The sequence below is a fragment of the Opisthocomus hoazin genome, chromosome 26 (assembly GCF_030867145.1).
Source record: "Opisthocomus hoazin isolate bOpiHoa1 chromosome 26, bOpiHoa1.hap1, whole genome shotgun sequence".
Taxonomy (NCBI): Eukaryota; Metazoa; Chordata; class Aves; order Opisthocomiformes; family Opisthocomidae; genus Opisthocomus; species Opisthocomus hoazin.
In genome coordinates, this window is record NC_134439.1 from 1940443 (window position 1) to 1966923 (window position 26481).

General features: G+C 48.4%; 3 protein-coding genes across 4 annotated transcripts in view; 1 reads left to right on the plus strand and 2 right to left on the minus strand.

The window, feature by feature from the left end:
• Positions 1-1271: 1271 nt before the first annotated feature.
• On the plus strand, positions 1272-4938 carry KLHL10 (kelch like family member 10). The gene is made up of 4 exons (XM_075443394.1): positions 1272-1706; positions 2326-2943; positions 3943-4092; positions 4636-4938. The coding sequence occupies exons 1-4, from the start codon at positions 1287-1289 to the stop codon at positions 4936-4938; spliced, it is 1491 nt and encodes a 496-aa protein (XP_075299509.1). The 5' UTR covers positions 1272-1286.
• Positions 4939-5197: 259 nt separating this feature from the next.
• Positions 5198-11379, minus strand: KLHL11 (kelch like family member 11). The gene is made up of 2 exons (XM_075443622.1): positions 10907-11379; positions 5198-10829 (listed from the first exon to the last, which is right to left on the minus strand). Exons 1-2 carry the CDS (start codon positions 11377-11379, stop codon positions 9233-9235), a joined length of 2070 nt encoding a protein of 689 aa, XP_075299737.1. The 3' UTR covers positions 5198-9232.
• Positions 11380-12321: 942 nt separating this feature from the next.
• The window catches only part of ACLY (ATP citrate lyase), a 29792-nt gene continuing 15632 nt past the window's right edge, over positions 12322-26481 (minus strand). Inside the window, exons 9-29 of one of the 2 annotated variants that reach the window (XM_075443488.1) lie at positions 26018-26154; positions 25547-25608; positions 25254-25371; positions 24943-25097; positions 24446-24536; positions 23266-23295; positions 21376-21517; positions 19339-19507; positions 18754-18858; positions 18302-18498; positions 18055-18136; positions 17564-17674; positions 16895-17022; positions 16618-16711; positions 16200-16354; positions 15304-15454; positions 14616-14759; positions 14290-14403; positions 13690-13772; positions 13362-13438; positions 12322-13168 (exon numbers count right to left, since the gene is read on the minus strand). In XM_075443488.1, coding sequence (XP_075299603.1) covers positions 13074-13168; positions 13362-13438; positions 13690-13772; positions 14290-14403; positions 14616-14759; positions 15304-15454; positions 16200-16354; positions 16618-16711; positions 16895-17022; positions 17564-17674; positions 18055-18136; positions 18302-18498; positions 18754-18858; positions 19339-19507; positions 21376-21517; positions 23266-23295; positions 24446-24536; positions 24943-25097; positions 25254-25371; positions 25547-25608; positions 26018-26154 — 2440 coding nt within the window. In that variant the 3' untranslated portion in view covers positions 12322-13073. The remainder of the gene's footprint in view (positions 13169-13361; positions 13439-13689; positions 13773-14289; positions 14404-14615; positions 14760-15303; positions 15455-16199; positions 16355-16617; positions 16712-16894; positions 17023-17563; positions 17675-18054; positions 18137-18301; positions 18499-18753; positions 18859-19338; positions 19508-21375; positions 21518-23265; positions 23296-24445; positions 24537-24942; positions 25098-25253; positions 25372-25546; positions 25609-26017; positions 26155-26481) is intronic. The other variant, XM_075443489.1, reaches the window with a different exon arrangement.

Sequence of the window (26481 nt, forward strand, 5' to 3'; positions counted from 1 at the left end):
CCTTCCACTGCTCCAAACCAGCAGCAGGCACGGCAGTGACAGGAGCTGTGGCTTGCTCACCGACATTAGCTAGCCTGTGTCTCAGGTTCCTCCTGCATGGGCTGGTACGAGGGCACTGCAGAAGCGGTCGGTGCCTACATTTGGGGAGCTTTATATCCAGGCTAAATAATATTTTAAAGTTGCAGGGGAATCACATGGCTGGTTTAGCTCGGAGCAACCAACAACAGGGTGTAGGCACAGGGTCCAGTGTCATCTGGGCTTTGGCTGAGCGAAGGCTGGGGGCAGCCATGGAGTGAGGGGGCCGGGAGGACCATGGCCCCGAGGCCTGTGGAGGGGCTTGGAGCTGGTCCCGGGTCCTGCCTGCGCCTGTGATCTCATTATGGGGCACATTCCGGAACCGCCAGCCAGCCAGGGCTTTAGTGACCATGCTGGAGGGCGAGGACAAAGCCCTGTGAGCACCCCAGAGAGAAGCACCCTCCACTGCCTCAGGCTTCAACACAGGTGATAGTGTGGTGCCTGCTGGAGATTCATCCTCACAAATGGAGAGGAAGATGAGTGCTATGGCTTGTGCCGTCTTCAATGACCTTCACCTGGAAGGAAAACTCTGCGATGCGATCATCAGTGTGGACGGCACTGAATTCAACGCTCACAAGAACATCCTCTGCAGCTGCAGTCACTATTTCAGGTCAGTGCTTGGGACAGGAGGGGATGGGGACAAACAGTATTTTCCAGCCTGTCTCACGCTGCCTTCGTGTATCTCCAGCGCTTACACCAGCACTAAAACTCTCATCCAGCGGTTCCCCGTAGTCCTGGTACCTCCCTGTTCACAGAACGAATCCTTGACCTGGTACCCAGCAGCAGCTCTGGAAGCGGTGTCTGACGAACCCCCGGACGCGGTGCAGGGCTGCAGCGTGGCCAGCCTGGCTCACCTGCCATCGGGCGGGAGGTTTTCCTTCCCCACACACCGCTATGCCCTGATGTTCTTGCTGAAGCAAGGTGGCCACTTGCCCGGTTGCACTCTGTCCACAGCCGGAGGCTGTGACTCCTGTTTAAAACAACCAGCTAGTAAAGCCTCAACTAGTAAACCACATGGCCTCCCAGCACGGCCACTGCCAGGGCCAAACTGGTGCCGGGGGAAGAGGCACAGGGGTAGCAGGGTCAGGGATTAATGCAGCAAAGCTGTTTTTCCCTCCAGCAATGTTTTGGTTTTCTTCAGGGCTTTGTTTACCAGCGGCTGGAACAACGCAGAGAAGACAGTCTATAAAATCCCCGGCACGTCACCTGAAATGATGAAGCTCATTATCGAGTATGCCTACACCAGGACAGTACCCATCACAGCTGACAATGTTGAAGCTTTGCTAATAGCAGCAGACCAGTTCAATGTCATGGGCATCGTCCGGCTGTGCTGTGAGTTCTTAAAATCCCAGCTGTGCTCAGAAAACTGCATCGGCATCCACAGACTCACAGATCATTACTACTGCCCCGACCTGCGGGAAGCAGCCTGGACGTTCATCCTCCATCACTTCGAGGAGATGACCACGGTGTCCACAGAGTTCCTCCACCTCTCTGTCAACGAGCTGAAGAACATCATTGAGAAAGACGAGCTCAATGTGAAAGAAGAAGCTGCCGTCTTCGAGGCTCTTGTGAAATGGATTGCTCACGACCCGCAGAACAGGAGGCAGCACATCACGGTCTTGCTGAGCAAGGTCAGTGCTGTCACGGCGTGGTGGGCCTGGGTGGGCCTGCGCAGCTGGCACGGGGCTGCTCAGCCAGAGCCACTCGGCTTTTCCCGTAAGAGCGGAGGGAACGGCAGCCCCACCACGCTGCTCACGAAGACGTGAGCTTGCAGAGCGCTGGGCCACTGCTACGCTGGGGCACGGGGCAAAGATCCTGCGCTGGGGCAGACCTTTGAAGCGCACATTTCCTCATGTCTAGAGCTGAAGTTGAACTGTTCCTCACACCCAGGAAGGGCCAAAGTTCACATGGGACAACGTTATCTCTACGCACGCAAAGCTGATGAGCGTTGGCCCAGACCAGCTGCACACGCAAGCAGCAGCAGGCGGTAGGGCAGCCTCAGTCTGCGCACGGGAAAGCACCGTGCCAGAGAGCGGCAGACCCCCTGCCACGACACTGAAATATTTACCCTCACACACCCCTTTCCAGACTAGCTAAAAATGACACATTTCATTCTCCAGTTCTCCAACAAGCTTTAGACAACACCGTGGCCCGAAAGCAAAGCCATCCAGCATTGGAGCTATCCACGAAGGACACCAAGACGTAAACCTTCTGCATTCATTTTCCAACCTCCTTTTCTGCACTTTTCAGGTTCGACTGGCCCTGATGCAAGTGGAATACTTCATGAACAACGTCAGAACACACCACTTTGTGAAGGACAACGAGGAGTGCAGAGGTCTTCTCATAAAGACACTGACAACAATGTACAACGTGAACATGCACGGCCCGTCTTGCTCCGATTCCACCAACCCGCTCAGTCGGCCTCGCCTGCCCTATGCCGTCTTGTTTGCTATCGGAGGCTGGAGCGGGGAGACCCCAACCAACGCCATCGAGACATACGATGTCCGTGCAAACAAGTGGGCGAATGTCACATGTGAGCAAGCAAGCCCCGTCGCCTATCATGGCACCGCTTATTTGAAAGGCTTCATCTACATCATTGGAGGGTTTGACAGCGTGGATTACTTCAGCAGCGTCAAGCGGTTTGACCTGCTGAGGAAAACCTGGCAGCAGGCTGCACCCATGCACTCGCAGCGCTGCTACGTCAGCGTCGCCGTTCTCGACGACTCCATCTACGCCATGGGAGGGTTCGATGGACACACGCGCCTCAACACGGCAGAGCAGTACGAGCCGGAGACAAACCAGTGGACGCTGATAGCCCCCATGCACGAGCAGAGAAGCGATGCTAGCGCGACCACGCTGCGTGAAAAGGTAAACGGACCGTGAGATTACGGAAAGCAGTGAAGGTTGAAGAATGGTGAGCAGGACAGCTGCCTGACAGGAGGGTGGAGTGACGGGGGGTTGGTCTCTTCTCCCAAGTAACCAGCGACAGGACGAGAGGCAACGGCCTCAAGTTGCGTCAGGGGAGGTTTAGATTGGACATTGGGTAAAATTTCTTCACTGGAAGAGTGGTCAGGCCTTGGACCAGGCTGCCCAGGGCAGTGGGGGAGTCCCCGTCCCTGGAGGGGTTCAAAAACCATGTGGATGTGGCACTTTGGCACATGGTTTAGCAGGCGTGGTGGTGTTGGGGTGATGGTTGGACTTCATGATCTTAGAGGTCTTTTCCAACCTTAATGGTTCCATGACAAGGAACCAAACATGCATCACCGTGCAGCATTACACAGCGAGTAAATTCCTTGTCCTTCGTAAGGCATGCATCCAGGCAGGGACTTTCATGGAGCTCAGCCTCTCGTCGGACTACGGACCTGAGAAACACAGCTACCACCCCGAGCTTGTCATCTAGATAGAGAGAAGGAGCTGTGGGAGCAGGAAAGGAAACAAATGCTCCCTTCAACGCGCTACATCATTTAAAATAAGGAGGAAGAAAGTTCACATCAACCTTATTCGTTAAATCCTGGAGCTACGGAAACAGAGCTCTCTCAGAGGCAGCAGCTGACTGGCGCGGTGGCGACGCAGACCGGAGCAGTCAAACCCTCCCAGAGCTGCCACCACCAGCAGCCACTCGCTGCCGGGCAGAGCTTCTCCTGGCCCCAGTCAAACACCACGCCTGGCTGCTCTGTGCAGCTCAGGAAACACAGGGTCTAAATCCTGCTGGCCTCAGTAACTCGCTGCACTTTTATTACTCCTGACCCACCAAAACCAACCCAAACCCCCCAAAAATCCCGCCACACCATGCATTTTCTCTGCGGTGTGTTCTCCCACCAAGAGGGTAACTGCTCCGCTCACGCTTGGCTTTCCTCCGGTGAGCAGGTGTACATCTGTGGTGGGTTCAACGGGAACGAGTGCTCGATGACAGCTGAAGTGTACGATGCCACCACAAACCAATGGACCTTGATAGCGCCGATGAGCAGCAGAAGAAGCGGAGTCGGCGTGATCGCCTACGGAAACAAAGTCTATGCGGTAAGGGAGACGTGGTACCTCTGCCGTCACACCACCCCGCGCTTGTAGGACTTCCTCCTGCTAATCTGCACTTCCTAGATGGGCAGGCTGGCCACTGCTGGTGAGGGAGGTCTAGGGCAGAGACTCGGAGCCAGGATGGTCGATACGCCTCCTGACAATACTACCACCCGCACGCTTTCTGTTAGGAGAAAAGCGTGGACAATTTTTAAGCAGCTGCAGCAAAGAAATTCTTTTCTGCTGCGGCTAACAGCATTAGCAGCACAGAACATCTGCTTGGTCCCGTTTTCCTATCCAGGTACTGCATTTACACTCTGTAGAGGTATAAATCTGACAGTTGCACAAAATAACTTTCGGAGGCTCCAGAAAGAGCAAGGCAGCAGCCTGCAGTAAGCACGCGGTGTGTTTCGAGCCCACACGCTCCCAGCAGGGCTCAGCCTGGTCAGCGAGGCAGGACCAGCCCCCATCTCACCTGTGCGCAGCGGCTCGGCGGCCTTGGCGGGTGAGGAAGGGCCTGTTTCAACCCCGCACCTTTGGCATTCGCAGGTAGGAGGGTTCGATGGAGTCGACCGGCTTCAGACCGTGGAAGCTTACAGCCCCGCTGCCAATGAGTGGCACACGGTCCCCAGAATGCTCAGTCCTCGCAGCAACTTTGGCATCGAAGTGGTGGATGATTGGTTGTTTGCGGTCGGTGGCTTTAATGGTTTTATGACGACTTTCAACGCCGAGTATTACGATGAAAAAGCTAACGAGTGGCACGACGTTCAAGACATGGGCATCAACCGTAGCGCTCTGAGCTGCTGCGTGGTGCCAGGCCTACCCAACATCAGGGAGTACGTCGCCAGATGAGACTGCTATGAGCACAACTCTCCAACGGACGTCAGCTTCACTTCTGCCACCAGGAGCCTGTCTGTATAAACAGCTACACTTTGCTAATAAAGTCCTCTCAACATCAAGTGAATGTATACACTTATTCTAAAATCAAAACAATTGATACAGGCCAAAAGAATAATTAGTATTTCAAACTTTCATTCAATGGCACCACAGAACACACATATCGGCCACAGCCTACACAGCAACTTCAAAAATAAAGGGTACAACAGAATGCTAGAGAAATAAAAGGTTTATTTTCATTAATTCACTTCTTACAATAAACTTTAGTACAGTGTATTTAAGGTAAAGAACACAACAGTAGGACTTGTATGAAACAGCCGATACACACGTACTACTTTACCTTACTGGAAGTAAGTAGGGGAGTGCTGCTTCTCCAAGCAATCTGGTGAAGTCTACATTAATCTCAACAGGAGAGCACAGCTGCCGTGATCCACAGTGCCACGGACCTATGAGGAGTATCTGACTATTAATGGTCTTCAAAGGTCTCGTTAGTTCCACACTTTACATTCATATTAGTAATAGGATTAGATCCTCAGGAGCACCTGTTTGATCAGACCTCTGCTCAGGACCGCCAGATTAGAGATAGGATTTACACCCGAACATCACGTGGACATAGCTGAAAATAAATCCAAGCCATAAACCACTTCTTTTAAGCTTGCCTTTCTAAGCCCATTGAATGTTACAACATACAGTATTACAAGTTGTGTTCAAAATAACCTAAAAAGTTGCAATTCTTTGTGACTCGGTTTGTTGGCAGCGATCAGTCTATTCCACGACACACAGGTTGAGCCAACAGTTCTGATTTTAGCATTTACTGTAATGGAGAAAAATGATGTTGAAATAGTATAGCAGAACGCTTGGCGTAGTTATTCATAATGCATGCTAAAAAGTTGGCGTGCTTTCTTCACTTCTGGAGTGGTATCCTACTATGTGCAAGAGAAAGCCTTATTGTTAAAAATACCCATGAACCCAGCATACTAAGAGAGTATTCAGGTAGTTATAAAATATGAGGTACACATATGGCACCTAGGAATGACTACAATGACAGCCGAGTGCTAGGCAGGATGTGTCCTGCTCCACTAATACTCTGAGCAGAAAGACAGGACACGAAACATGCATTTTGTGGCATGTCTTCAGGACACATCTAGAGGTACGATTGTCATAAGCAGGAGGAAAAAGTCCACCTGATGTTCTTTTACATTAGGCAGGCCAGAAGTCAGCCTTCTATCACTTCACTGAATACACACTAGGATCTCACTGACATTTAACCAACCACTATAAACACACCGAAAGAATTCCCAGGCTCTTGTTTACAGGATCATTTTATAAACCCCAGCAAGCTACAGCAGTCAAGGGCCACAAGGAATGTGTTATGCAGTTCACAGGTTAGTGGGCTGAATTCCAGCTGGAGTCAATAACGCAATTCTTCCAAACACCTACATGTGACACAATGGAGAGTTAGACTTGTCAGTTAAAAGCCGGGTGCGATGCAATTGGTCCACTTAAAGTCAAGGCTAAAAAAACCCCAACTACTTAAAAATTCCCTAGAATTGGCATAGCAAAAGTTAGAGCAAACCAGTGCTGTTCACAGTGCCCGTCGCTCACCATGCAAAGAGAACACACGGAGACAGAGTGCATCACACACAGAATCACGGCTGGCAGTCACCAGTTACGCTGCCCAGACACGACGCTGTTCTGATGTTGTCTCTGAGTGGAATGTCTTTAGTAAACTACACAGCTTGTACGTCAGCCAGAAGTTCTCGTGGTAAGTGCAATATCAATTCTGCTTAGAAAAAGAAATACTGCAAGAAGTTTTTCTTGCATCTTTGTTGCATGCTGCCACACGTTAAACTACTTAGTTCATATTCCAGCTGAAATAATAATCTTGGTATTTCTCCCTACAAATTGTCCAGATTTGTTGACAGAGCTGTAGTGGTCGGACATACTACCATTCTTCAACCGCTTGCTAAAAATCCCTATAGCAAAGTCAGCGGGATGGAGTACGTAAAATCTCCTCACTCTTTTATGTGCAAAGTCTGGTGAAGTATCTTAAAATCAGCTCCCACAAATTTCAGTTAAATCAACGGATTTAGTCCTAAAGCTGTGAGGCATTTCCACGCCTCTATTCATAAACCCTGCCGGGGGGCAGGAATTCTTCAACTACTCCAGCCAAATCTGCAAGAGCTCATGGGCCAAACTCCGCTGACGAACCCCTTGCTCCCAGGCCTGCAGGAGCTGAGTCGGTAACTGTCACTCCTCAGCACCAGCCTCACACCTGGACAAGCTCACCTCTTTCCTCTCTTGCGTGGGGCCTGCATCGTGCAACTTCACCTGCCCTTGCCTAACAACCCAACAGGCAAATAAAATACAGCACGGTTACCACAGAGGAGTAAATTGAGACTGAACTGCTCAGATTTTAAAGTTTTGTTTTTTCTGAACAAGGCTAGTTATTTTATTACAAAAAGACATGTTATTGATATCAAAAGTGGCAAGTGAACTGCAAAGTGGAGCATTAAGGGATGCACACATCAGAGAAACCTTCACACATTGTGTGGTTGAAAGACTTACCCAGTGTTTCAGATATGATCTAGGTTGCCTGCTGAATTGGAAAATGAGAAGTATCAGCTCAGAAAGCTAAACAATTCAAAAACAAAACAAAACAAAAAACCCAAACTGTTTAGAAGTTCTTTTGCAATGAAGTTGCCCACATCAAAACCACCAGCAAATCCTCGTATGAGCCAAAGACAGTGAACAGATTCTCCAATGATGTTTGTCCACACGGATTTTGGAACACCCTGGTTACTCCCCCCTTTCCCTTCCCTAAGATCCTGAGTTAGGTCGCACGGGAAAACCTGGAACATTCAAATGAAGGGAAGGACGGGGAAGAAAAGGAGGTAGGAAGGATGCACTGAATCCCTAAGCCATCCTGGAGCTCTGTGGATCAGGGAGGACTGTTCGGTGGGACAACCAAGTGAGAGGCAGGGATACTCTACAGCGAATATTCCATGTTCTGTTCCTCGGGAGTACAGCAGTAAGCACACCAGAGCCAGCCAGGGCACTGCTTTACGTAAACCCACCTCAAAAACACCAAACGGTGTTTAAATCAGCTTAAATCTTACCGCCACAGTAAGTGGGGAAATTCAAATATTTAGACTGCAAAGACTCAACTGTCTCCCTTCAGGAGGAACACCAAGTGCTGACGTGCTACGGAGCACTGCAGCACAGCGACCAGAAGCTTCTAAGGAAAGCACACTGAAGGCAAAGGGGACTGATTGTCAAAGTCAGGCTGGAAACAGGCTCACAGGGCTTCTTCTGATCACTTTTTCACTAGAACCAAAATGCATGCAACAGTTGAGAGAGGATCTACAGGTAGCTCAGGTTTCAATCTGTTACTGTGGAATAATCTCATTTTTACTAATCCACGTTGGCTACTCCATGTTGGTGGGTGGATACTTTTCTGGTTTCCACTCCTTTTATCAGGCTGATTGCTACCCAAGTTTCTGCCGAAGCTGTCAAAAACAAACTCAAAGCATCCCCAGATATACCCGAAAAAAATCCACTGCCTCAAGTTCTCTGTCTTAGCACATGTCTCACCTTCTACCAGTCATCCCTTCAGAAACAAACTCTGCAGCCTCTCTACAACATACAGATACAAAATATTTAATACACATAGAAACATCCTGAAGTAATTTTATACAGAAAGATTGTGCTTTTGTTTTCATACACAGGTATAACTATTGCACTTGCCTCCAACTTGGGAATGCTAAGTACACTAACACCAATTCTATGTGAAGTTTAGTCACTGAGGAGAGAATCAAAGGAATGTCAATATGGAAGTGCAAATAAAACGGGTGCTTTCAAGCACACACAAATGTAACCACTAAATACTTAAGACCGAGATATCTGACTTTCAAAATAGAACTGTTGGAGACTAACTCTACAGAAATCCTTGAAAACAAAGATCTGAAGAGAGAAATAACAGACTGCGTGTTCCCAGAGATACTTCACAGCTCATTACAGGCTACAGTTTTACCCTGGGCACCATTAAGTAATATTGTTGGATTCACATGGTTTCTCAATTCCCATTCGTCCTCAATTTCTGAGCTTCTTAATTTTCAATACATAAAAGATGCTCTTTTTATGCACCAAATCCAATCAACAGCCTCGTGTCTTATAAACACGTACCAAGCCTAACAAAATGGTTTAACACAGCATTTCCTAGATTCCCCAGGGAGTGATATTCCAGAAACTAGCACTCAATCTGCGAGCGTGGCATTCTCCGTAAGCTTAGGGAGTGTCGGTGTATTTCCTGCATCTGCCTTTCCTGCATCTGCCGCCTTCTATCTTTTTGCCACATCAGATTTTGCGGCATAGGGTATCTCTGTGTTCCCTGGAGGCACCTGAAGGGAATTCTCACATGGCAGGCCGTTGCCCTACAGCGAGGCTGAGGCATGGGAGGCAAAAGCATCCAGCGCTTTCTCTCAGCACAGTAACGATAGGCCTCCTTCCTGTACTGCTTGTCAATATCGTCGCTGTTCTTCCACCCCCCGATGATGAAAACATCATCTTTATAGTAACAAATAGCTGCTCCTTCAATGCTAAGAACCTCTGGGGGTAAGCTTTCAAGTATTTCATCTGAGGCTCTGCCAGAGATCTTTATCTTGGCTTCCTCATTATCTATGGGGTAACTCTTGGGGCAGCACGATGCTGTATGGTAGAAGTTTGTATTAGCAACAGACATCTGAAAAGAGCAATAATTATCAATGAGTGGCAGAGACTCCACATCCTGCCACTGCCTTGTTTCAGCATCGTATCTGATAATAACCGCCCTCAATCCATCTTCACTATCACTGTCAACTGGGGTACGAGCAGCCACATAAACAAACCGGTCTTCTACAGAAACAGCTTTGACATCACGAAGGATCTTTGGTGCTGACTCCAGGTTAAGCCATTTGTTTTGCTCGGGATTATAAATGGCCACATCTTTAAAGCCAGGACTGAAATTGCCATGTCCACCAATACTGTACAAGTTTCCCTTAACCTCAGTAAGGCCAAAAGAATGCTTTCTGGTTATTAGATTTGAGACTTGCTCCCAAATATTTCTGTTTGGATTGTACCTTTCTACAGTCTTGGCAAACCCTGGTTCCATGGAGCCAGCCACATAAACGTAAGATTCCGTCACAGCAACAGCATGCCCATCAAGATGATTATGTATGTGCGGTAAGTTTACCCACCTATCTTCATCGATGAAATACCCTACGCACTCACTCAAGTAATCTCCTCCCTCCGACACGCCACCTATCACCATAATGACGTCCATGTTTTGTCCAAAGCGCGGCAATAACGCCACGGGACAAGTGGAATGTTGCAGATTACCGGACTGCAAGTTCTCAGACCGCAAGGCATGACTCTCCACGGCTTCCGACACCAATTTAACACAGGCTTCATTGCTTGATACCAGCCTCTCAGATTTGACGTGACGAGTAAGGTAAGTGGGTTTCATCTGAGACAATCTAAGCAGTTTAAACAGATCTTCAAAGTACCTTTCTCTTTCCTCAGGATTCTTCTGAACCCACTTCAAAACAGTCTCAAAGAGGATTTCTTCAGAGTCCACTGTGATCTCCGAGTCTGAGAGCCAGTCTCTGATGAGGTGAAACGGCAAAGTGTAGAACTCCTCATCCTGGATAACCTTGTGGAAGTTTCTCCTGATCATATCCTGCGCTTTGAGGGCCAGCTGATTCAGGGAATACATGTGGGCTAAGCTGTGAACCGCAACGCAGTTGGAGAGGTTGAGTTTCTTCTTCAGAAACTCGCCACAGAACTCTTTTAACCGGGTCAGGAGAAACCTGCAGAGCAAAGGAACACGGGTGACGCCGCGGCCCGCTGCCCGCCGGCCCGCTGCCCGCCGCTGGGCCCCGCTCACCTGTCGGCCATCTCCAGCACCTCGTGGACGTTGCCGGGGCTAACGCGGATGGTGCCGGTGTACATGAAGCCGACCACGGCCTCCACCGTCTCGGGGTCGGGGCCGCCCTCCGAGCTCCACTTCTGCAGCTCCACGCGGCCCGAGCGCGACTCCGCGAAGTCCCCCGAGAGCAGCGGCGTGAAGTACTCGGTGGCGGCGGCCAGGACGGAGCGGTGCGCCCGGTACTCGCGGGCCGCCCCGGGCCGCCCGCCGCCGAACGCCAACGTGATGTCGCAGTAGAGGCCGTGGCGGCGCTGCTCGTTCTGCCGCCAGGCCAGGTCGGAGCAGTGCGCCGGGCACCCGAACTCCTCCGCCTCCGCCTCCCCGTCCGCCCCGCCGCCGCGCGGGCCCCCGCCCTCCGCCTCCGCCGCCGGCGGGCCGGGCCCCGGCTGCGGCTGAGGGGACGCCGCGGCCGCCGCCATCTTGTCCGACATGGCGGGCTGCCGCCAGTGCGCCTGCGCGCGGGGCGCCCACGCCGCGAGCGCCCTGCGCCGCCCCGCCCCCTGGCGGGGAGGTGGTGCCGCCGCCACCGGGAAAATGGTGGCCGGGGCGCTGAGGGGGGAGCGGCAGCAGCGCCTGACTCTCCGCTCGGTCAGCAGGGACGGCGTTCGGGCCGGCGCCGCGGCAGAGCCACGGGGCCCCCGCCTCAGGCGAAAGGCGGTCCGGGCTCCCCTGGGCTCCCTGCGTGCCGTCAGGAGCGAGCTGCCCGGCCTGTCCCGCCCCTCCCCGGTGCCGGCGGCCGGGCTGGCTGGGGAGGAGCCGGTGCGGGGCGCGCTGCCCTCTGCCACACGGCCCTGGCACCCAGAGCAGCGACAGCCAGAGCTCGGCTGCTTCTGTGCCACAGAGCAGGGACAGCCAGAGCTCGGCTTTTTATGTTTTTCTGTAACATTGCTCTCTCAGGCGAGCCTCTAGGGAAGGGACTTCACGTGAGGAACTCGCTCGCTCCAAAGAAAGCATCCCTTTTTTTCATGAATTAGAATTTGGGGGTTGGACTAGATGACCTCTAGAGGTCCCTTCCAACCCAAAACTTTCTATGATTCTATGAAGTGAGCATGATTACTTCATGTTTATGATAGAATACAGTTCCTTAACTCTTGTATAAGGCTATACCAATTATAGATAATTTCTTTCCTCTGGTTTGTTCTCTATGTTGCTAAATGTCATCTTTTTGACCTACACTGAAACATGACAGGGTAAGGCTGGGGGGTGGTGGGTTCCCCCCCCCGCCTTTTAACTCCACTGGAACACACACCATGAGAGGAACAATTGCTTTGAGGTTGGTATTTGGTTAGATGAGTGGTTCCCAGCTTGTCACAGACCCTGTTAGACACTGGTTAGGACCAACTTTTAAAAGGCAGAAGTAGAAAAAGAGTAAATGAGTAGTGTATCATTTATTTGAGTTAGGTTACAATACACAGACAAGTAGGACACTGAAGTTACTACTGACATTTTTGCATCTGCAGATAACATGAGTGACATTCTGTATACCAGCGACCTAATAGTAATTGAGAAGTTGTTTGCATAAATACAGACACTGGAATACATGTAACTTCACAGTTAACAGCAGTATGTTACAACTTTACACTTTAAATTACTACACCAGAGTCTGAGTAACATTGGTTACACATCAGCAGTGGTCCCACTATTCAGGATACAACCAGACTGAAGATGAGAACACAGTAAACAAACTGAGAAACAACCAACAGCAACAAAAGCCCCGGTCATGGCATATGGGAATGATGGGTACTGTCCCCCCTGCTGGGAAAAGTTACAGCTCGTTACCAGATTAACAGATCTGCTGCGAGTTCAGTAAGACTGCACCTATGAGCAAAACTGCCCCCTCAAAACCCTTAAAATCTTTTCTGGAAACAAAACGAACCGAGAGTAGAAAAAATAAAAGGGTAAGAGACAGTATTAAATACAGCAGGTAACATATGGAATAGCACAAGTTTTGGTTTTTATTAGAGTAAGTTTCTATTCTTATAAAACAGTTGCCTTGCACAGTTTGACCAGGCAGCTCAATGTCTATGTACCAATGGCCTTCACACATCAAAGTCCCATTTGTGGCTGTCCTCTGTGCAGGCTTCTGTCTTCTTGAAGTGACATTCTGAGGCAATACTACAGGTTCTCACATAGTCATGTGCTCTGGTAAAACATAGGATATGTCATCCCACGGGTGACGGTACAGACCTTGCTTCAGTCGCTTCTGATCCAGGTAGTGTCCTAAAACAAAAGTCGTTTGTGTTACAAAATTTCTGCTCCTCCTCCTAGTCTTACTCTGCCTTGAATTAACTTTGATTTCTGTATTTCCACAACTACCATTTTAGACCGAGTCCCCAGAGGTTCGCGTGTCTCCTGTTCATGGTGGCAGGGCATCCCCTGGTAGGGGGAAGGGGCAGAAAGATGGCAGACTTACCAATGAATCCCATACTCCTGCCTAGTACAAAGATGCCATTAAGAGCTCCGATATCAATATATTCATCTGCTTCTTCCCTGCAAGAGAAAAGAAATTAAGCAGTTCCTCAGAGCAATCTACTTAAGGAATCAATCTTAGAAAGGCAACGAGTCTGCTCTAGTGCCAGTAGCAACACCGAATTAATTTAAAAGCTTCCTTCCCCCAGGTCCAGGCTACATTTCCTTCATAAAATCCTTGTGAAACCCTGGCCCCGAGACGAGCTGGCAGTATGGCTCCCATCATTTTTACAGGACCATGACCTGAGAGAAACAGCCCAGTACCTACTTACCGTGTGAAAGAGCCACAATTCCTGAGTACGTCAACAAAGGCAACTCCAATAAAGCCATCTACATTCAGGATAAGATTTGGTTTCTGCAAGAAATGAAAAGACAGCCCAATAAAGATGTTAACGGTGGCAAACGATGTTCACCTGGTAACTTCCACCCTCAAGGGCAATTTGAGGGTTGTCCATAATTGTGGACACACAAGCCTGGCAACAGAGAAGGCTGTTCAGCACCTTGTGCAGAAGCACACCTCGTGAATGATGGAACACCAGCCCCGAACAATGGCTCTGTGTTCGGTTCAACCACAGAGCTCAGCTGCCACAGCCCACCACGGCCGAGAGCTCTGCCTCAGATCAGAGCAATACAGTGGTTCCAGGCATACTGTGGACAACACAGGTAATGGGGTTTGGTTTGTTCGGCATTTTCCCCGTGTCCAAATGTCTTCACCCTTACCAAACTGTAGCTGTACTTGGCCCACAGCCTACCACAGAGAAACAAAAACCCAGCAACAATTTATGAAGGGCTGCAATTAAAATAGAGTATTAACCCCCAAGTCACTTGTCCCCCAGTAAGAAAAAGTGCTCAAGAGGAGAGGTGCATTTCACCTTGGAAGTTGTAATTTTTTCTACTTCAAGTGCATAGTCCAACAGCGGGGTGGCAGGGAAATGCTGCTTCACGTAGTCTTTGAGAATCTGAACTCTCATGTCTGGGTTATTTATCTGCAAGTTAAGAACACATTACAGTCACTGACGCTGCCTCTTACACAGGTATTTGCCATAAGCTTTGCTATTTCTAGGTTTAGGATTTAAGTCCTGAGAATTTGGTCAGGAGCTGCCTCTGGAAGTTGCTAATTTTCTTTCCTTTGTTTTTTCTTCCCCCCACCTCTCCATAAAAAAACAGCCTCCAACTTGTATTAATGCAGTTTTCTTACTGATTTGACTCTGTGTCCAATGCCCATGATCAGTTTCCCTTCTTTCTTCATCTTATTCACAAACTCCATAGGGATAATCCCACTGTCGAAGGCTTTGCTGAACATTTTTGCTGCAGCATCCAGCGCTCCACCAAACCGGTCACCCTGGGTGCAATACACAGAGGGGATTACAGCAAAGGACTCCACAGTTAAGGTACAAAACAAGCACAAGATTATCTTCCCCATCTGCCCTGCCTATCAATGTGGCATTCATGAAATTAAAGTCAGGCTGGCACCTGGGATGAAGCATCTGTTTATAACTCCCCACACGTGTCAGTACGTAGCCAACATCTCCACTGGAGACAGAGCGTGAGGGGAAGTGCAGTCGAAAGTCAGCTTCATCCACACTTTTACTTGTCAGTGTTAGAAAAGACTATGCAAACATACCAGGTCAATGCTGACAGCAGTTTGGCCTCTACCACACTCAGAAAAGAGATCAAAACAGTCTTGCTTACTAGAAAAATGGACTGGGTTTTAAACCTAGAGCATCAAGCTATTAGAGTTGAACTCAACACAAATTCAAAGCGTGAATGAACAGACACAACCCGTCCATGGCTCTGCAGCCAATCTAAATCTTAAATTAATAGTAATAAAACCTGGAGAGAGTAATAAATAGCAAAGCTAGCTCTTCTGGAGGTGAAGTACTTACAATAGTAAGAAGGCCTGAAGTGAGGCTCGAGACCAGGTCTTTTCCAGCTCTGGCACAGACAATGGTGTTGTGGGCTCCAGACACCGCAGGCCCGTGATCTGCGGTTACCATCAAACACATCTCAATGAACTGGCAGGCGTACTTTGGTAACCTGAGCAAGGAAGAGACTGAAGTCATTTATCCTAAAGAAAACCAAACGACAAGACCCCTGGAGTTATACTGGAGCGTGACTGTTGCGTTAGGTACATGCTCGAAAGCAGCAGAACAGAGCAAGGGAGCTGCAGGGTGACGACACCCCCCAGCGCATCCTAATGCCCTTCCCAGAGATCAGATTTTCATTCAGCTTCCACAGGAGCCCTTTAGCTCAGAGCTGAGGGTCAGTTTTGTACGCCGAGTTTGCACACACTCAGCAGACCCAGCTCTCTTGTGGGCAGCCACGAGGCTGTGCTACAGTTCTGTGCATCCTGTTCTGCTGAGCCAGCGATTTCAGCTAGTGCCGAGAGTGCCCCTAACAAAAGCCCGATCAGATGAAAGCAGCAAACTGCTGCCATTCGGAACGTTCCCTGTAGGCTGGTTAGCAAATGTTTGTAAACTCCCCAGTCTCTCCAGGGTCGAGGTGACAATTATAACAAGCAAGTAGTCAGAGAGAGTGAAACAGGCCTAGAATGAAGAAGTGCACCACAAAACTTGTGGAAAACTTAATCCCAAGACTAAAACACACTGTACAAAGCCTCAAAGTGCTGATGTGGTCTCAGAAGAGGGAACAGAGATGGCATTTCCAGTGACTCTGTGTACACCAAGGAATCCTGGAGTTCCTGTTTTGCTTAAAAGTCTGTTCATAAACAAGAAAAACTTAAAGCCAAAGAATCCTTGAGCCTTCACAAAAGCTGCCTCACCTCCTTTGAAACCAGAGCAGGCCCAGAACTCCTCCAATTCCCATCTCTTCCTTGAAGACCTCGGTGATTGGCATCCCAGCATAAATCAGTTCCTGACCTCTCTCGTCGCAGATGCTTGTCATAAAGGAAGCCGGTTTGCGAATCAGACCCAGCTCCTGAAATTGCAGCATAAAGATAGGATTTTAAACAATCCACATTAGAAGCGAGGGGCAGTAGAGGCAGAGTGGTCAAACAACGATGCCTTAAGCTTGCCCTCAGAGCAGCTTCCACAGCCTAGGCAGTGAGCTCACAAATAACGCTACAAAGTGTGAGATAAAACCCCAAGGCAACACCATTATTGCCACAAACATCCAGAATCACAGCAAACATCCTGTCTGGTTTCTAAGGAACAAAAAGCAGGTCAAACAGCACAGCTCACCCTTGCCCAGGAGTAATCCATCGGCACTGTTGGAGGAGGCACTTCTTCAGCTGGTTCAATCACTCTCTTGGCCACAAGATCCTGGTAGACAGACCTAGGGAGAAGCCATTTATTAACTTACGTTAATAAATAAGTTAAGGTCATAATCTATACCTTGAAAACCCATAATGAATAGAAGTTGCTTTCTTTAAGCAGGAACATATCTCTTTATTGGACTAGAATCAGCGCCCTAACAGTTTTTGTCCCCTGCTGAAGGTGCCCTGTTCGTGTGACTTACTGAATGACCTCTCCCAGCTCATCAAAACTCCGGGGAACAAAGACACCAGCTTCTTTCAGGGCTTGATTCTTTGCGACAGCAGTTTCAGAAGCCTGGTTGGCACAGGCTCCTGCATGGCCAAACTGCACCTACAAACAAGAGAAGAGACAGCAGTAAGGAATACAAGTCATTTACCTGCAGAGAGTAAAACAGAGTAAAGACCAGACTAGGAAGCTGGTGACAGGAATACCAGTGACTGCACATCTGCCTTCTTTTTTTGGCTAACAGACCTCCTGGTTGCAACTACAGTCAGCCCTGCAGTATGCAGGGCATTTGCTGACCTGGAATCACTCCAGGCTCATCCGTTGATGTTCTGCCTCCCTAAACTCCCCCACTCTCCAGCGCTGTGTAACGTGCATCTTTCCCATTCCCGCTCCAGAAGCGGGGGCTATTAGAATCTGTTGTGTTCCCTGGGATCTTTGGGCTCCCTTTACAAGCCCGCAGAATCCCTTGGAAAGCCAGTGGCAGACTACAGAAGCACAAAAAGCTTTTATCGTTTATTAACTTCTGCATGTTAAGTTGCTACTGGCAATTCTGGAAGGTTGAGGCACAGCGAGAGAAGTTGGCTTATTTTCTTCCTGTTGTGGATATACACTTATTTAATGCATTTGCCCCCATTTTTGCACTTACCTCTGAAGAGAACATGGTGGCACAAGTACCAATACACCAGCACACCACTGGCTTGGTGATCCGACCTTCTTTAATACCCCTGCAGATCTTGTACTCTTCTGTGCCTCCAATCTGCAGAAAGAGAGCTGAGCTATTGCAAAACTGCACCTTTGCAGAAACCAGCTCCAAGATGCACACGGAAGCATTATTTGGATTTTTTTTTTTTATCCTTTTTCATTGAGTAACAGATGAAGTCTCAGAACAAAGCGTCCTTATTTGATTTTTGTTTTTTGTTTTTTTTTTTAAAGTAGTGGAGCCTGTGCTTGTCTGTGGAGTATATTCATTTTCTTTTGATTAAAGCAGCATGAAATAAAAATGGAGATATTCAATAACAGTATGAATAGCTGCTACTTATCTGTAGCTGTTACTTAGCATCCTTGTAGCCAGGTCAGATGCTCCCAAAACAAAACATGAGGGTCTTTCTCAGATAGGAGTGAACCAGGCTCACTCACCTCTCCCAATACTACAATCATTTTCACTCCTGGAGTATCCTCATAACGCAAGACATGATCCATAAAAGTTGAACCAGGATATCTGGGTAGCATACAGAGAAAAAGATAGAAGTTGAATTCATTTCATAAACTTTTCTGAAAGAAGAAAAAATAACAGCCATCCTGCCCTTCTTCCTTCAAATTACTAACAATTCTTCTGTTGACTGACTTGAAAAATGGTGTCTTTGCTGAAGATGCAGACTCCTACCTGTCTCCTCCAATGGCCACCCCTTCATAGACCCCATCGGTGGTTCGGGAAATTATGTTGTTGAGCTCATTGGACATTCCTCCAGACCGTGAAACATAAGCCACGCTGCCAGGACGGTACAATTTTGATGCTAAGATATTATCCAGCATGCCTCCCGTGTTGCCTATTTTAAAGCAACCTGGTTTGATCCCACCAACCTACAAGAAAGTTAGAGGAAGATGAAAAGCCTTTTAAAATATGCTTGAAGTTTAGGAACATTTCTATACAACACTCTTGTCAGTATTTATACAAACAACAGAAGACAGTAACATCAGCTTAAAATGAGAAACTAACACGCACTCTGTATGACTAAAGACAAAATGCGTTGTAGGATATACTTTATCCTTCAGAGAAAGCCGATCTGAAAGATCAAGACATATGGACAAGGGGAGAAAAAGGTCACCAGTACTTACAGTTGCAGGCCCAATGATAGTGACTCCTTTTTTATCAGCTGTCTTGATCAGTTTGCGTGTCAGGGCCTCCGGAATGCCCTCAGCAATAATGGCAATGGTGCGGATCTGCATCAAGATGAAGAAAAGCATTAGTACCCCCCAGTGTCACCAGCCTAAGGAACTGCAGGGCAGAGAAGGCAAACAGCTGCTCACGGGCACGGTTGGTTTCTGCCTCTTGTGAGGCCTCTGGGAGGTCATGCTGCATGGATCCACAGTCTACTGTGACCCTCACAGCACTCTCCCTGTTCAGAGAATTTTTTTGTCCCCTTGCACATTAGAGCAGCGCTGTATTTTAACCAACCCAAAATAATTACTCCTAACCAAGAGGTGCCAAGTTCATCTTACACAAATTGCAAGTCCAGCATTAGAATTCTCTATGCAACTCCAGTATCCTCAGAGTTTACAAGGAGTTAGAATTGAGGTATTTATCTGCCAAGTTGCAAGACCAAGCCAATTTGCTAATGGCATCACGGTTTAAGAAACACTGGTACCCTGCTGACAAGATCTTCCTTCTTTTCTTGGGCTTCTTCTAGATCCCTCACTCACCTGTGGATAATTCATGGTTTCAACAGTGCTGTCATAGGCAGAGCGCAGAGATGCGAAGTTGATAAGAACATCCACCTCTGGGTGCTTCCTCATGGCATCCGACATGTTCTTGTAGACTGGGATCAGGATTTCTTTGTGGCCCCAATAGAACTTCTGCCTGTGGTCCCCACTGTGGAGAAGATGAAAAAGCCCTGACCCTTAAGGCTACTGGAGAGACACAGGGATACAGTGCATGCAGACAGAGGAGTTTACAAACCCCAGTTCTCAGACACCAAGACTGACTGTGAGACACTCACTAGCAAGTGAGCGTACATGGGGAGGGACCATACTAACAGCAGAAGGTTCTTCAGAGTATAGAACAGAGCAGCATATGGAAGGAGACGGGCTAATGGGGACAGAGGCATCCAGCAAGATGAATAAGCTCTCCCACAGTGAAGTTACCAGAGCCTCAATTCTACTCCAAGCTGGAAGACAGAATGAGGCACAGAAAGAGTAATGAATGAGACGCACGCAAAGCTGCATTACTGGGCTGGAACAAATATCGGACTGGGGGAAACAGGAAACCAGTATCTGCAGTGAACAGCCAGGACAGCAACGTGAAGGCCAGTCAACTTCCCAATTCTGCTACAGTGAGACTCTACCCACCCTGCCCCACACACGCTGGAGATGCACCTAGGGAAGCTTCACTGTAGGTGCTGTCTTTTGTACATGGTAGATGCTCTGACTGGAGCTTCCCTGAGGTCTATCGTGTTGAGTCACTGAAGAGTTTGGAGATATTGGCTGTGTTCCCACACTGGTACATTTGTAACAGAACATTCCAGGTTTTGCCAGCCTGGCTTCCTCCAAAAGGTCAAGCAGAATCAGATAATTATAGGTAGCCTTGAACTTTAAATCTCTATTGCTTTTTCTTCATGAAACAACTGCGACACTGCAAGGGGTTGCCACTCCCCTGTAGCTGTGGCTATGTCTGCGCTCAGTTTTAGTACCCTGAGGTTTGCACTTGCTGAGATGCTATTACAGAGCTGCAATTATCATCAGAGCTGCAGACCAACAGCACGAGGTACTTAATCGTCGAGAGGCAAAATTCTCTGCAGGACAGAGGTTGATTAGACATCAGCTACCTGGGATGTCTGCAAGCACCACACAAAGGAAACAAGCCTCCTACCTTTGCATGGGCTCCCATCTCACTGTCTCAGCAGCCGGCCAGGCAGCCACTCCTTTCCTTCTCGCTACTCGCCCTGGCTGACAGGGAGACCCCCCCACACTCATGAGGTACAGCAACAAACCAGCTGAGGCACAGCTGTGCTCCGGAGGTTCCTCCCGAGGGCAATCTGAAATACCCGACAGCCCCTCTCATCCCCCTTAGCTGTGGGCATAAGGTGAGAGAGGGCGAATACCACAAGAGAACTCTGTCCCACTCAAGCACCCACACGGTTCCTGTCTGCTAAGAAACTGCTGCCACGGGAAAGAGTATGAACAAGATGAATGGGATTATTTTTCTTTTTAATTTCGTTTGGCTACATGACAGAGAGACTGCTTTAGCCTACTAGCAGAGCTGCCCCGATTCTGGCTGATATTTGGGGGGGAAATTCCAGCTGCTGCAGGCACAAATCCTGCATGCTTGTCTGAGACATCTGCAAACAGTAGGTGAGTGGAAGAAACCTTACGTAGCCGTACTACCCCTGCTAAGCCAGTGGGCCGTTAAAGAAAGCCCAACTAGGCACGCCTTCCTCAGCTGCTGAGTGAAGGAACGGAATTTGGACACGCTGTGAAAGAGCATGAAGTGGGACTTAAATTGTGTGGCTGAGGTTAAGCCGTTTCCGCAGAGCAGCCTGGAATCGATGGTTGAGGGAAACAGGACGCAGCCTGCAAAGCCAGCCAGACGGTGGAAGGGAGCACAGGAGAAGGTGCTGCAGCAGAGGTGTGGACTAGGGCAGAGCTACACTAAAGAACAGCAGAGACTGGAAGAGGAGGAAGCTAACAGAAGAACTGAGGGAAGCAGTCACAGAAATAATTCAGTCAACACAGGCTACTTACGTGAATGGATAAACCATGGCAGCTACTGAAGGTTCATCCCGGGAGCAAATATAATCAAAGTCCAGCATTCCTTGCACGGCCCGTGTCTGCATCCCCCAGATGATAGCTTTGGTGTGACGGCTGAACAGGGTTGTAGCTTTACCTGCTCAGAGAGAGAGGGGGGGAAAAAACAAACCGAAATACACCCAAAATGTACATCTGTACAAGACAAAAGCTGCTGTGTTGCCAGATGTCTGCTGAAAGTCTCCCAGATGAGCATATTCCCCTTCCTCCAAACTGAACCCAGCAGTGAGCTGCAGGACGTAGTAGCCACACTGTCCAAATTCAGGAAGAAACTGCAGAGGAAGCAGCATCCCCCTTCCCAGGATTCTGAAGGCAACAGCCAGGTTTTGGGTTTCACAAAATGGGCAAGTGCTTAATCACAGCGGGGAAGCTGGTGTAGGAGAGGAGAGAGAAGTAGTGAAAACTGCCTCTTCTCACATGGGCCATTTATGTTCCTCCCAGATAGTTTCATTCTGCAAAGCTGAAGAGGAAGGGAACTTTGAATTTTATTTATGTGCACATGGCCTACAATCTGGGCGAACCACAGGAGGTTTGCCTCCTCTGTGTGCCAGGGCACCACAGTAGGATGATAGGAAATAAAAAGAAAAGCGGGAAACGGAAGGGACAAAGAAAGCAAACGAGCTCTACACACTCAGCTTTTGTTTTTGGTTTTTTTTTTTTCATGATCAGAATCCACCACAGACCTGATGGCTCCAATAATTTATATGTGGCCCAAAACTTGGCTTCAGGGGACAAAGTCACAGGAAAGGCAACAGTTCAGCTAGTGAGGATGGACTGTTTGCTTAAAGTATATTTACACCACTTGTCACAGTAAAATGTTGAGCTCTTCTTCCCTTTGACTCCGGGCAGAGTTAATTTTAAAACTCTTAAGAACTCAGAGCTGATCCAACTGCTGATCCCAACTCAGTCTACAGCTGATTTCTTTTTGGTTTTGAATCAAAGGTAAACAGCAGTAGGGATTGAACAGGATATTGTTCTGCCCTTAACAAGAAATCAGTCGTTGTTCTCCAACCCTACATGTTCACAGTTTAGATGCACTGCCACATGACTTGGCATTAGGAAACTGTCTACCCTGAAAAATTCCATTTATCTTGCAGGTGCCTGCAAGGAGGTAATAGTGGTAGTCACAGAAACAGGAAAACGCAGGCCCAGAAAGGCGATTCTATTTGTCCGAGATCACACAAGGAAGAATCTGAGAGTTCCTCTTCTACTGTCCCTCCTCTTATGATAGGGGAGATGGCTTGAAACTCTACTTTGACCCTGATTCAGCAGTTTATTCACATCCAGCACAGGGCTCAAGAGCGTGCTTAAAGTCCCCGTAACTTCACTGAGCACAAGCTTTAACGGCTTGCTGAACTGATAAGGCAACAAGAACATTTAGTTCATTCAGTGACTTTTCTGCGCCCTTCAAGGCTCATGAGCACAGCACCTGCACTCTCTGGTTTCCCTCAAACAAAATGCCAGTTATCAAGCAAGGTTAGTGATTCCTTCTTTCTGAAAGCAAAGAGAACAGAGCTTTTCACAATATGCCTAGGTTTGTTTTTCTCCGTAATGACTGTGGTGGGGGAGGGAAGAAAAATTAAAGTTTGAGACCTGTCCCTCTCTCCCCCAGAAATAAGTTTTTGTGCAAAGAAGTATGTGATCTGCGCTTGAAAAAACAGATGAAAAGTTCACATGGTGATAGCTAAATATGCTGGGCAGGAGGCAAGGGAAGGACCAGACAACACTGCAAACTTTTGAAGAGAAAAAACAGCAACAAAACCAAGAACTAAAAAAAGTCAGCTGCCAGCAAGGCCAGGCACATTCAGCTAGTCACACGTGTCCTACCTGAACCAGGTCTCGAAGCTGGGATTGAATCTGTTGAAGAGAGAATCACTCATGCAACAATACGACAAGAGCTGGCTGCTGTCAGCCCAACAGGCGGGCACCTGCGACGGGGTGCGGCAGCTTCCCTCCTCCCCACTGCTCTCAGGCCTTTTGGGTTCTGCTTTTGTTAAAAAACAAGCAGACTGGAGCACTCTCCACTGTACTTCCTCTCCAAATAGCTGGACATCACATTTTGCACTTTGCTGTCTAGAAACTTCTTGCTTGTCCCAGCACAAACACGGTTCAGGTGGCACGTCCTTGCACTGCAAGCTGTAGCGCACGTATCTTCAATGTCTTTTTGAAGCATTGCTCATAAAAAATGCAAAAAATTAAGAGAGCAGTAGTGGTTTTTGTGATGTGTTTCACTGGAATTGGATCTGAATCTTGCTGTCATCACGTCATACTGTTGTAAACGAGGCCAGTATCTCTTCACATTCAAGGGAGGATGACCAGGACGTTACCGCAGTCTGTGCCTGCCCAGTTCTGCTGTTTTCCCCTGTACAACGTGCTCTTACCCAATAAGGCTTCCAATAAATATAACCAAAAAGCTGCTAAAGCATGCGTACCACCATGCTAAAGAACCTTCCTACAAGCTGCAGTAAAAAAGCAAAAACTGAAAACCAAAACCACAACACAGACCACAGAGTAACCCACAACCCTAAATGGGTGAGGAGTTTGTCACAGCTCCTGCTGGACTGACTGGCTGTGGAGCGTTCATCCAGGCAGCTGGATGGGCTTTCTGAACACCCGCAGCGTTCCGGCAGCATCCCACGGGAACACCCCCCAGGCACTCAGCTGGAAAGCAGGCCTCAGGTCAGCAACCACAGCACGGGTACGCTAACCTGTTCTCTAGCACTGGCCTCGCATAAGGAGACAGGGGAACGCTGGAGTTCTCAAACCACGCTTTTCTCTTCAGAGGAACATCCCAGATCAAGGCAACTCTGACCCACCTTGTGTATGAGCTAATAGCACAACAAGTGACAATGTTCTAAAAGCACTTCATTAAATTCAAAAAACAAAGGACAGACAGGCACCACAAAATTGCTTCCCTTTATAACCAGAAAAAGCATTAGTCTCATCCACATTCTCTCTTCTGGAGCAGAAGAGAACTGCTAGCAATCATCTCCAGTGCTGGACTTACCAAGAGGTGCTGTTGGTTTTGCCTTCTTGGCTGGAGCAATATCATCTGGTTTGGACTCTGAGAAAGAAGCCGTTCTGCTTGGTGCTGGAGTCTGAAAGATTCAGAAGCCAAGTCAGAAAGGACAGCGTGCCAGATACGGCCTGGAGCATGGAGGAGGAGATGGCCACTTTGGCTATGCTAGTCTACAGAGAAAACCAAAGAAAGCTAATTCTGAGATAGGACCATTTCAGTCAAGGGAGGGAAAACTCCTAAATGACCAAGTTCCCAGTAGATGGAAGAGTCACATCGCTGGGTTTTAGCGGTCACATTTTCTGCACAAGTGAGGTGGACGTTGGGAGGGCCCCTCCTGACAAACCGTGCAGGCAGTCACTTTGGTTTTCCCAGAGCTTTGTACAAATACAACGGTGGCCAAGATCTGTGTCTGACCTGTTCAGACCGGGGAAGCTGCCTTCCGGAGGCTCCTCGCAAGCGTTCCCTTCGGAGGGGACGGGACTCACCGAAGGGCTGCCGCTGGCGTTGAGAAGGAAGTTGGCGGTGTGGGCTGCGGCGGGCGGTTGGTTGGGGATAGGCCGGTGGCCGAGCGCCATGCCCACGATCGCAGTCATGTGAGTCTCCGTGCCAAAGACGTGGATGGGGATCCCAGTGGTCTTCCCTGCATATGCATACAAGAACAGTCAGCCTCGGCGGAAAAAGGAACAAGATGAGCTTCTGCCAAAGCAAAGCGTTTAACCTTGAAAAGGCTCAGCAGAAAGCAGGTGGAAGAAACAAGATGCAAGAACAAAACTTCAAGGAAATGCTTGGTCCTTACCAACTTCTCCCATGACACGTAACCCTTCCTGGTAGTTCGGGCCTCCTCTTCGTACAAAGATCCTCACCTCATGCTCCTTCAGAGGGCCTTGGTAATCCTTAATGGCTCTCACAATGCCCTGGAAGAAACACACAGGACAGGTGAACTGGGCAGCCCAATATTTAGCTTGTCCCATCATCTCAGGAGCTCCTGGAAGAGATGCACCATCAGCCTCAGCACAACACAGAACTGGGGAGAACGGCTTGGGCTTGCTGGCTGTGGGCATTTGCCAGTGGTTCTGAATGGTCACTTACTTTAAAAGTGGCTGCTACATTGGTGAAGTTAGCAATGCTGCCTCCAATGATCAGGATTTTACCTGAGGAAAGAAACAAACATAAATAAAACTGTTTTAAGAACACAGAGTACTGCACGTCCTAAACTGCTTCATGGTCTTCAAGTGAAACAATGCTGCAGTTCAGACTAGCCAACAGTTTGCAGTAAGCTGTGTTTAGCAAGGCCTGAAAGATAAAAGCTTTATATCAAGCAAGAATTTTTCTGATAAGAATCTCTCGAGCCACATTTGTTCTTTGCTACACAGAAAACCTCAAGTCCTGTCTCTGAAGCAGGAGCTGACAAATCCATCGCTATTTCACTTGGAAGGCAGCAGTGCCTTAACAGCCCTGCCAGGGAGGTCTAAGCATAGCAACAGCCCAGATTTGTTCATTTTTTTTCCCCACACGCCGCTTCACAGCTGAGCAGCTTTGAAGTTGCAGCGACTCCCTTACCTTCAGGGTGCTTCTCTCGTGTCATGAGGGAGAGAATGGTCTTTGCATAGTCATAGGTCTGCTGCTCACTTGGGGCGCCTGAGTACTCCCCATAGTTTGCCAGTTCATTCACACCCCCCAGGTCACAAATGGTGTCACTGTGAAAAAAAAAGTTATTTAAGAGATTAGTTATAATTTGAGTCACTATAAAGGTCTTAATAAAGCATTCCAAATTCCTGGGAAAGTGGGACTTGTAACAGATCGTGCTGTCTGCTGAAAACAAAGTTGCTCTCCTCTTGGTGCCAGCTGTGATTATCTTGTTATACTTACGAGGTATGATGGGAACTCAGTGGCTACCACAGCAACAATATTACCATAAACAGCTCTCAGCCAGCTTGTTTCTTTCCAAGTCAAAAAGAAACCGTATCTCAACCTCCCAAAATTAAATTATCATCTCTGCTGGACACTGCGATCCGCATGGGTAA

Bases quoted from the DNA above. Each gene is read 5' to 3' on its own strand.
- KLHL11 (XM_075443622.1), bottom strand. From the start codon at position 11,379: ATGTCGGACAAGATGGCGGCGGCCGCGGCGTCCCCTCAGCCGCAGCCG. The intron at 10,830-10,906 runs GTGAGCGGGGCC...TTTGCTCTGCAG, and splicing joins GTGCTGGAGATGGCCGACAG to GTTTCTCCTGACCCGGTTAA.
- KLHL10 (XM_075443394.1), top strand. From the start codon at position 1,287: ATGATGAAGCTCATTATCGAGTATGCCTACACCAGGACAGTACCCATC. The intron at 1,707-2,325 runs GTCAGTGCTGTC...TGCACTTTTCAG, and splicing joins TCACGGTCTTGCTGAGCAAG to GTTCGACTGGCCCTGATGCA. The intron at 2,944-3,942 runs GTAAACGGACCG...TCCGGTGAGCAG, and splicing joins CGACCACGCTGCGTGAAAAG to GTGTACATCTGTGGTGGGTT.